This window comes from Simochromis diagramma, unplaced genomic scaffold (assembly GCF_900408965.1).
Source record: "Simochromis diagramma unplaced genomic scaffold, fSimDia1.1 OVJJ01000682.1, whole genome shotgun sequence".
Taxonomy (NCBI): Eukaryota; Metazoa; Chordata; class Actinopteri; order Cichliformes; family Cichlidae; genus Simochromis; species Simochromis diagramma.
In genome coordinates, this window is record NW_024387359.1 from 1,005,293 (window position 1) to 1,016,062 (window position 10,770).

The following is a 10,770-nucleotide window of genomic DNA, read 5'->3' on the forward strand; positions in this document are numbered from 1 at the left end:
AGATATGTTCTGTAACATAGCCGCTGGGAGATGCCTGAAGTGACAAAGAGGGACTTTTAATTACAAAGACAACAGATGCTTCAAGGTTGCGTCTCTGCCCTTTCTTTAAGTAATTTAATTTGCTCTCTGTTAACTAAATGTGTTTCAGTATTGCATTCCATGTGACGAGTCTTAGAATCAGACACAGTCTGAGATGGTGCACAAGTTCACTGGTGTGCTCTTGAGTGATGAAAAGTTTGCCTTTCTCCTCGCAGCGAAAGCCAGACTCAAAAGTACAAATGTACCTCTTTGTTAAAAGATGCTGCAGTTTAAAACACGACTTTTTCAATGATTGTTTCTTTGCTGTTTTAATTAAATTATTCTGAAGTTGTGCTGAGAGCTGTCCCTTAGCCGCTCAGCCTGCTTGAATTTTTTGGCTCCACCCCAGAGGCAGAATTCCAAGTGAACAAAGAGAAATTGGATGTAGGTGCCAAGAGCCAATTTACTCCACCTCTCCATCAGTCAGACTTGGTTATTTGTTCATTTGTTCTTTTTTTTTGCCTTTGTTTGTGCTCCATACGACAAATAATTTCCCCTGTGAGCTTGAAGCAGGAATCGATCAGGTTCAAGGCAGCCTGTGTCGTTTGCATTGTGCTCTTTTTCCCACCCTTCCCTGCAAATCCAAGATACAGAAGATGTAAACACAAACATTCAAGTCGAGCACACGCCAGCACATGCACGCATACAGAGCCCTTCAACAACAGAGTGAAATTTGATGCTTTTGCTGCTTTAGGCGAATACATTTCCAGAGACTGGCTCTGAAAGCTCCTGAATATTTTAGTAATTTTATACAATTAGCCATTCTAATGTCACTCTGTTCATATGTGCAAAAGTCAGCTGTGAGTCGCTGCCCCGGATGTTTCCAACTACATGCATCGTTAACACGTAAAAGGTGGCAGCAGCTGTGTACCCTTCATTTTACTCTGTCTTTTTATCTGTTAAGAATGCTGGGAGGCATGCATCAATGTGAGCACCCAGAAAATGCTCCATGACTTTTAAAAAAAATACACTATAACAAGAGAAAACAAAAAAAATGTTGAGGAGTACAGCAGATGCAATAGATCAATTGTGGAAAGGTCTTAAGACAAAAACGGAAAGGAAAGCTGTGGTGGACTTAATAAACAGGTTGCCCACAAAAACAGCGATTGCGGACGAAAACCTCGACACAGTCGTCAGTGGCACAATCATCATCATCACAATCTGCTCAGAGGAGACTGTGAAAGCAGCATCAAGGAGACTCTTGCAAAAATAAATAAATAAATCAATAATTAACTGTTTCTAAAGTGATGGAAAGCCAAAGTATGGAGAAAGACAAACTATTTCACCGCATCAATATAACACGGATCATGTCAGAGCATGGCTGCCTCTGGAAGCGGCTCATTTGCCTTTATCGATGATGCAGCAGATGACGGCAGCAGCAGGAGGAAATCTGAAGATAAATTTTGTTTGGCTGCGTACAAAAGAGCTCTCCCAGTCTCACAAGACTGTGGCCACCAAACACACTGGCTGTGAAACCAAAGCTTTTATCAGTGACAACTCAGACCTCACCAGATTGAAACCCTTTTGGGCATTTTACCTGGAGAAAGAAGATTGAAGAGAGAGCAGCTGTAACAAACATCAGCTAAAGGCAGTTGCTTTGAAAGCTTAGAAAAGCATTTGTTATGTCAGCGGCTGTCATTGCGTCTCAGGGCTATGCACTAGACATTCCCACTGTTATTTCCCTCGACATTCATTTGTTAACTTACCTATCCACACCTAAATAAATGGGGAACCTGCGCAGTCTTTCTCTCTTTTTTTGTGGAGCACAGTAAGTTCCTGTCACTCTGCATATTAATATTGTTATTGTGAATTTTCTCTCTGCTTTGAGGGAGCTTTTAGTATTTTTAGTACCCACTCAGTCTGGGCACATTTTGAAAGCATAAAAATGATGTTTTTACATTCATGGTCACAGTTGCTCTAAAAGAGTGCAAGCCCGTCTGGCGGGGGGGGGGGGAACAGAGTTTTTCTTCCATTTTTTTTTCCATTTGAAAAATAAATATAATGTTTGGTCACATTTTTCAGACTGGTTTTAGGGAAATAGCTTAAAAGTTCTAGTTCAAATCTGACTGTTAATGCTGGGGATTACTTTCATCAGACCATTGCTGTTTGGTCAATAATTGTCAGAAAATATTCACAAATTTCTTTAAATTGTTCATTTTCTCCAACCAACAGTTCAAAATCCACAGTGACTTAATTCAATGTTAAAGACAAAGACTAAGGCTGATGTAGCTGATGATTAATTTGAATCAACTAATTGTTTGAGCTGTTCTCAGTTTCTTTCATTCTTCCCTTTTTCAACTTGAACTTTTGGCTCTGATTCATTGGTGCATGTTTTCAAATCTGTGCTCTTTTGTCTTTATGTCTTTTTCCTGACACACTGACACTTAACAACCTTTTTTCCTGTACTTTGCTAACCCGTACCCCACCACTGGAAAAAAAACATGTCACACCTTTCCTTATCAGGAGGTGGCAGTGGGCGAGCGCAGCAGGGGCGGGCGGCTGCTGGAGGAGCCTAAAATGATGCTGTTTAAGGCGAACACTTTCAGCCTCCAGATATCCATCCAGGATGTCCCACAGTTGCTCTGGAGCATCAAGCCTTTCACCACCTGCCAGGTAGGCACTTCCTGTTTTCTATCGTTTCGAGTCAAAAGCAGGACATGTGTTAACTGCGTGTGCATGTTCAGTGTTTGTCACGGTCATGCACAATGAAGGAAGCTGTGCACCTTCATCAGCTTCCCTGTTTTTTATTTGGTCACATCAAAGCCAGAGGACAGCAGCAAGGGCACAGCAGGGGATCACTACGGCTGGCTATCTCGCCCACACACACACCCTTACGAACTTAATTATGACTTCCAGGCAAGGCATATACACACACACACCCTCTCTCATATCATGCTTATCTTCCTTGGGGTCTCCATGCAGCATGTTCTGCTCTCCCCCGTGATGTTTATCCCACCAGTGACATCCTATTAGCAGAATTAGCCTGCTATTATGCCCCAAGTATACTAACTAGGATTTCTCAGGGAAGAGCCGCTGTGAGAGGGTGCTGCAGGGAAGACGACGACAGGCTTTCATTCAGACACTACTCTCGTCTAAAGGAGGCTTTTATAAGAGTCTGTCCCGCTGTCTGATGGATCTGAAGAGAGGATGATTCATCTGTAGAACAGTGTTTTTGACCTGTTCTTACTGCACCACTGTCTGGGTTACACAGTAGTTAGTAATTGAAGGTGAAATGGACCTTTTAGATTGCATAGCTCTGTTACTTTTAGTTTTTTCAGTTATTTGGAGGAAATGTAGTGCGAGCTGCCCTAATACCATCAGCACAGCACAGCTCCTGATCCAACAGGTTGCAGTTACATGTATGGGTTTTGTATTAGGAGTATTAAAATGTGGAAAATTAAAAATAAGTTAATGAAGTGTTTGATGGCAGTCGTGTCGTTATGTTGACCATCTCTGGACTTTCAGGTAAGTTTGGTATTTAGTTGCTTTATTAAGAATGCTCGTGCATTTGTGACTTAAGCATTTTTTCCTCAAGCAGTAATTAAGTTTTTGCACTAATGATTGTAGCCTTTACACGTGGTTAGCAGCATGTATTTACATCCTGAGGGCTCTAACACCCACCGGTGCTCCTTCTGATGGGTAGACTTCTTGATTAGGCAACATCATCGATTGGCTAAAGAGGCCGCTCGTTCAGTCTTAATTAATCATGTAAACAGCAAAGCGGGTGGCAAAGCAGGATTCAAATAACAAATGTCTTTAGTGGGGATTTAATGAGTGTGTTGTCTCCACCAGCCTAATCCTTTCATCATTATGTTCGTCCTGTCCGCCCTCCCGTCTCTCCTTGCTCCGCAGGAGTTCTCCTTTTCTCAGGTGTGGGCCAGTAACCAGCATCCCCTGCAGTGTGCCTTCACTTTGGAGCGATACAGCCACTCCTCGTCTCAGCTCTCCTGCAAGATCAGCATCCGACAGGTCACGGGCAAGGAGCAGATACTACAGGTCTACACGTCTGTAGTGGAGGTGAGTAGCACTCAGAGAAGGCGTGGTGCGTGGGCAGTCATGCGGCCTGTTAATAGGTTCTTTTACTGCGCTGAATAACTCTTGATTTGATTTAAGAGCTTGCTTAATGAGCCTCTCAGGGAGCTTTTCATCTATAGATTGCAAAGTCCTTGTCCTTGTCTTCACGTTGAGGAGGGGGAACTTTTTGCATCAAATCACCCTGACATCTCTTACTTTTTGTCTCGCTACTAGAATGAAAAGGGAGTGGTTCCCTTTTTCACGCAGTCGGACTGTACCATCACCTCCCAGACAGGGTCAAGGGCCTTTAAAATCCCCCTGTCCATCCGTCAGCGGATCAGCACCACCTTTGACACCGCAAATGCCAACGGGAAGGACTGGCAGCTCCTGGCTCAAAAGCTCCACATAGACAGGTCTGAGTTTTAACACTCTGAATGCTGCATTTCATTCTCGTGCCTCAGCTGCCATTTACATACTGCTGAGTCAAATAAAAGAGCAGGTATGTTTTCTTTAGGTCCGAGGAAGAAAATGGAAAATGTTCCATAATGTAAACACTGTTCCCACTGTGAAGACTTTTGTTTGAATCTGAAATTTAGACACCACGTCAGAAATTATCTTCTCCAGCCTTCAATAACATGCCACACCACCAGTTTCATTATAGATCGTAAAACACATGCAGAGAAAGGGAGAAATGTTAGGCACAGCCAGAATACTGTAGAGAAGAGATGCAGTGTTTTGTAGAAATCTGAAGAAAGGTCTCTGACTGCTGACAGGCCAGCCTCTGGCAAGAAAATGTGTTCATGTTAGCACTTCTCATTAGCAGCATCTCTGCATGTGCTCCGTCCTCCAGCCTCTCGAGAGGTTGTGCCAGGTCAGTTATTTGCGTAGGCTGTGCAGGATTTCAGTTGTTTGGTGATGGGGTGATCTCTATTTGTGCTTCAAAGGAGAAGTCAATAATCAAGTGCTTATAGCCACGAAGACTTTAGATCTGTGCACCCAGCTCCATCAAGTACTTGAGGAAGAGAGTACTGACAGTGAGTACACTCTCCATCTTGCCAGTTGGAGAAACATGAGAGGGAAAAAGTTCACTAAGAAGCTATGACGGGAAACTGTGTGATTATGGAATTTCGCTTCAGCTGAGTCTGAAAACAAACACCTGTGACTGAGAAATGGGGAAAAGGATTTCTGAGCTTTTTCTACTCAGCCAAACACACCAGAAAGCATCTAATGGGAATGTCTCTACCTAGTTAAGCTGATTTTTGTAATTATTTCTCTGAGTGTGTGGGAACATCAGCATACAGAGGTGGGAAGTAGATTGGCAAAGACAGGGAGAAGGCAACAAATGAAATCCCATTGTAATGAAACAGTGCACTCTCTTGGAGAGGTGCTGTAACAACATCAGAGGAAGAAAATAGGTGGAGATTGAATTTAAAACCTGTTTTCTCATAAACCACACAACAAAGTGTGGCTTAATTTTATTGTTCTACTGGTGTGTTGTATTATTTTTTTATTGTTTGTTACCATTGTTTAAAAAAATAAGAGTTATATTTATCCAAGGATGGTAAATATGGAGCTGCCAGGCTGGACTTGAAGAGGAAGATTCATGGAGTTGTTGAAGGAGACACGCAGAGGGTTTGTGTGGCAAAAGAGGATGCTAGAAATATGATGAGATGGAGGCAGATGATCTGCTGTAGCGACCCCTAAAGCATAGGTGTCAAACTCTGGCCCGCGGGCCAAATTTGGCCCGCAGCCTAATTACATTTGGCCCGCGAAGCCATACCAAATTATTATTAGAGCTGGCCTACTGGTATTATACAGCTAATATATAAATTGTTTAGTATTAAGCTTTGCTTGTTCCATGTTCAGTTTTTCAGCAAAACTTGTTTGAGTCCATAAGAAGACATTCATTCTTAAATCTGGAGGAAGATTATTTTTTTCAATAAATATTAATGTTAGCCCGCGACCTTGTTTCAGTTTTGAATTTTGGCCCACTGTGTATTTGAGTTTGACACCCCTGCCCTAAAGGATCGTACAAACCCATGTGAATCAAAACAGAATGCAATGATTCTCTTAAGCCCGTGTTATTAAAAGTGGAACATAGAAAACATATGAAATGTGCCATTTTAAGACAAATATTGGCTCATTTTGACTCACTTTGACAAAAAAGTGTGGACAGGGCCATGTTTACCACTTTGTAGCATCCCCTCTTCTTTTAACAGTCTGTAAATATCTATCTAAATATCTATTCTTGTCTGATAGAGGATTTATAATAGTTATCAAATCCAAATATTTTCAGTTGGTGAAAGGTCTGAAATGCAAGCAGGCTACAAAGTTGTGATGTATAGATGCAGTATGCACGACCTTTTCTGAAAAGGTTGTAACCTAGACGGGAGCATATTTTCCTCTAAAACCTGTACATACCTTTTAGCACTGATGGTGCCTTTTCAGATGTGCCAGCCCCTGAATTGGATGGATGGATCAATGGATGGTAAAATGCCTCAGTTTGAACACTTGATATGTTTGATATGTTCAATTGTAAATAACACAAGCTTAAAGGAATTTGCCATTTCGAAGGCAAGAAGGGTCTATTGAAAGATTAGACTGAATATTCCCAAATCCCTGTACCAATTTCAGGCACAAAGCTCAGGATATCCCAGCTCCTGCAGCTTTAACTCCTCTTTTTAGTCTCATCTTTTGTTCATCGTGCCTTTTTAAAAAAATATGTACTTAGAACAAGCAAAATTACCTCAGTGATTTGCATTGGCATCTTTGGCATAATAACTGCAAAGCGATCGCCTCATTACTACTTCACTTGGTTGTTATCCATCGTCAATATTATAATGTTCGATTTTTCCTGTTCTGCAGGAACTTGTGCTACTTTGCATGTCAGGAGAGCCCGTCATCAGTGATTCTGACTCTATGGGAAGCCCAGCACCCGGATTCTGGGGACCTGGACTCTCTGGCCAGTGCCCTGGAAGAAATCAGCAAGGTTCATTCCCCTAAGGCGGTCTCTCTCAGCTGCAGCAAAGAGGAACGGGACTCTGAATTCACAAAACTGGCGTAGAGTGGCTGTACATCAGATGAAAATGATGAACCTTTACTGCATGAACATTTATGTTCAGGTGTAGTAACTAACCTACAGTGAGGTGGAGGAGATGCACAGAGGCCAGCAGGGCAACTTAATTATTGACTGTTACTAAAGGAACACCTCTGTTAAACCAAATGAACCATAGAGGCAGAAGGAAATCAGGAAATGACCAAGAGATGTGTTATTAGGAGGCACCAACAAACTTTGGAAAGGCATCTCAAATTGACACACACACACACACACATTCATCTTTCATTGAGAAATGTCAACTTCTGATACTTCTGAAGACCAATTTGATACCCTGTGTTGAAGGATTACAGAAGCCTGTGAAAAGAAGACAAAGTGTGTTTTAAGGAAGCTGCCAATCAGGTTGGTGCCGTGACCTCCCAGGATTGGATGTGCCGGTACTTGCCCTCAAACAGTCATCTGGGCTGTCAAAGTGTTTAGTGTAATGCCATATTTTCTTTATGTCACTGACACCTCATGCTTTTTTTTTTCTTTTCTGCACATATTTCTGCTGAAGCTTTTTAAAAACACAAAGAAAAAATGAATATTGGCTCTTTATTTTGTCAGAACATCTTATTCCACAGTGATCAGTATATAAAAGGACCTGGAGTCCACATGCTAAGGAGATGGAGATTTATGAGAAATTACTTTTTAAATGCCTTTGAGAGTCATTTTACACACTTTTTTCAGCTCAACAGACAGAGTCCACTGTCAAAGCACCGACAGCAGAGGAGGGTAACTCACCCACCACTGATCTGTGCCTCATATAGCAATGCAGCCAGAGGTCCATCCCTGAGTGTCTCTCTTCTTAATTTGGAGGAAAATTACGTTTTACTGTGAGTGACCTCATAGCAGGCAGACAGTGGGGACAGAAGTGTGTAAAACAAAAACAAAAAAGATTTCTGGAGCATGGAGATGATCAAATACCAGGAAATGGTTATTCAGAGACACTTTGCCATCTCTTACTCCCTCTACTCCTGTCTGATCTTCCCAAGCAGAGGCAGCATCCACTTGAAAAAGAAGATAAAAAAAAGATATCCTGATCAGGAAGCTCCCACATAACCGAATGCCCCCTCAACTTAATAAAGTGACTTTGTGTTGAACTCTGCGTTGGCACTCTCTTTTCATGTGCTTAATGAATTGAATTCTGAAAGGCCAGACAACCCACATGCTGCACAGTGGTAGAAATCAGTCCATGTTCAAAAACTCAGATAAGAGATTAAGCAGAGTTTCAGAAAGATGTAAAATATATACATATGCACTATTTGAGTTTGGACAGCAGATCATTGCCATGTTGGTGTTGCATCATGCAGCTATTTGAACTCCATCTGAAGAGAAATATCTGACAGTCTCTTGGTTCTAACCCATCAAATTTGCCTAAATTAGTAACCCCCCTTGAAAGGCTCAAATATTTTTAAATGCCTAAAACTCTTGATGGATTTAAATTCTTAATGAAGACTTTCAGCAGAGTTCGTCTGCTCAGTAAGACCCTGTGCTCCACGGCACTCCACAAAGTTTGACATGGTTTAAACATTTTAAAAAGCAGCATGTTGAAAGAGCACTGCTTTCTTTCTTACTTTGATGCATACTTTGGCATTTTGAGAAATTCAGCCATCGCACATAGTTTGCCAAGAATGTTGAAAATTTGACACTACAGCCGGTAGTTGCTTAGCTTAGCATTACAGCTGAAAAGGGAGAGAAATAGCAAGGCTTGCATAGGAGTAACAGCATGTGCCCAAAGGTACCTCTAAATCTCAAGTACCTACCTGTAAAATTTGATTATAAAAACATTAGATTACATGCAGGACTATATGCCATCGCTTCACCATGTATCTTTAAGCTAAAGGCTAAGTTTATTGCTAGCTGTAGCCAGCATCAACATTAGGTTCTGGGAGTCCAGGCTTACCTAGTAAAGTCGCTGTGTCCCCTCAGCTGAATTCCACAATTATACTTCAACTGCTCAACTAATTCATCCAATTTGGTAATGAAAAACACATTTGTGGTAACCAGGATGACTAAGGAGGACACTGAACCCACAGGCCTATGGAGGTCAGGTCAGGTCAGGTCCTGAAACTAAATTGAGATCATTTCAGCTTGTGCAGCTAGTTTTAGCTAGCATGCGCCTAGTCAAATATTGCAAAAACACACGAAAACGTGTTGAGAATACTGTATGCTCACAGTCAGCTTTCCTACTGTGTGGTGATTTTACTTATCCACTTCGGCACCAAGAGAAAATGCCTACTACTATGCATATATCCTTCCAAATATGTATAGGGTGTTTGGGAAGTGATTTGAGCTGAAAGCCCCCTGCTGGGAGGGGGCAAAGTTGACAACCATCCAGTTGTCATGGTCTGCTATTGATCCACGTTGGCTGTATCCTTCCACAGACAAACTAGTGTGCAATCTAGTGAATTTCACAACATGTGGAACAGTTCTTCTATTTAGCCTCCCAACTTTGTGGTCAAGCTGGCAGAAAAAGATGCAGATTGAAGTGCTCATGCTGGCTTCATACTAAAAAATGTATTTCTTATTGATTCGTGCCATCGTGGAAATAGCACAAAGACATGCAGTTCATTCAATAACTGCTGGGAATCTGGTTTCAGTTACCCACAACTGCTCAGTGAAAATAATGCAAACCTGTACACGGTTAGCAAACATATCCAAACCTGGTTTTTCTATCTGTCTGCATCAAAGAACAGCACAGAATAAGTTGGACTGATTCTCCACTATTAGCTAAAAAGTTGCTGACCAAAGTTTGGAATGCAGTCATGAATGCAGGAAATTTATTGACAGACGCCCTCTTAGTAGTCGCATGCTGAGTCAGACCTCTTAAGTTTAGTCAGGATCTAAACTTAGCATTTAAAAACACAGCTCACAGTACAGTAAAGATATATATTTATTAGGGGTGCAACGATACACAAAATTCACGGTTCGGTTCGGTTCGATACTTTGGTGTCACGGTTCGATATTTTTTCGATACAAAAAAAATGTTCATGCCTTTTTAATTTGTCATTTATTAAAATTATAAATATATATTTTAACTCAAAAGTACAGTTTTTAAATTTAACCCTAACCCTTGTGCATGTTTTTTATTTTGACAGCGAATGCGCACCTGCGGACCACTTATGTGCAGCCCTGGTTATTTAGCTCGTCATATTGCAGCCACAGAAATTCTTTTGTCCATGAAACCATAAAGCTGCACTTTCTTTTTGCCTTATAGTCTGATTTGTCATAACTTTTCCGTTTTGTGGTAAGCTTTTCTTTGGCTGTCACTTCTTCACCCTGACCTGTCTTATTTGGCTCAGCAGAACTAAAATATATATCTGTCTGTGAAGGTTCTCAGTCATCCAGGTCATCGTAGTCAAATATAAATCCTGCTGCTTTTACACACGCACTCACATAAGCTCAGCGATTCTCTGCGCGATCAACCTCTCACATGTTTAAGCTTGCTGCAGGAGATTTCACTTGTCATGTTTGCATAGTAAGCTAACGATTAATAAGACGATGTCAGAGGAATTGGTGCACAAATTATCATCACTCACAGATCAGTGCTGTCGCTCTCTATACACAGTTCGCACGATTGC

General features: G+C 41.5%; 1 protein-coding gene across 3 annotated transcripts in view; it reads left to right on the forward strand.

The window, feature by feature from the left end:
- Positions 1-10,099, forward strand: part of LOC120718747 (netrin receptor UNC5D-like) — a 170,600-nt gene extending 160,501 nt beyond the window's left edge. For 2 of the 3 annotated variants that reach the window (XM_040007423.1, XM_040007424.1), the window contains exons 16-19: positions 2,542-2,691; positions 3,931-4,095; positions 4,327-4,505; positions 6,958-10,098. In XM_040007423.1, the coding sequence (XP_039863357.1) occupies positions 2,542-2,691; positions 3,931-4,095; positions 4,327-4,505; positions 6,958-7,156 (693 nt within the window). In that variant the 3' untranslated portion in view covers positions 7,157-10,098. Of the gene's footprint in view, positions 1-2,541; positions 2,692-3,930; positions 4,096-4,326; positions 4,506-6,957 lie in introns of all 3 variants that reach the window. The other variant, XM_040007422.1, reaches the window with a different exon arrangement.
- The last annotated feature ends 671 nt before the right edge of the window (positions 10,100-10,770 follow it).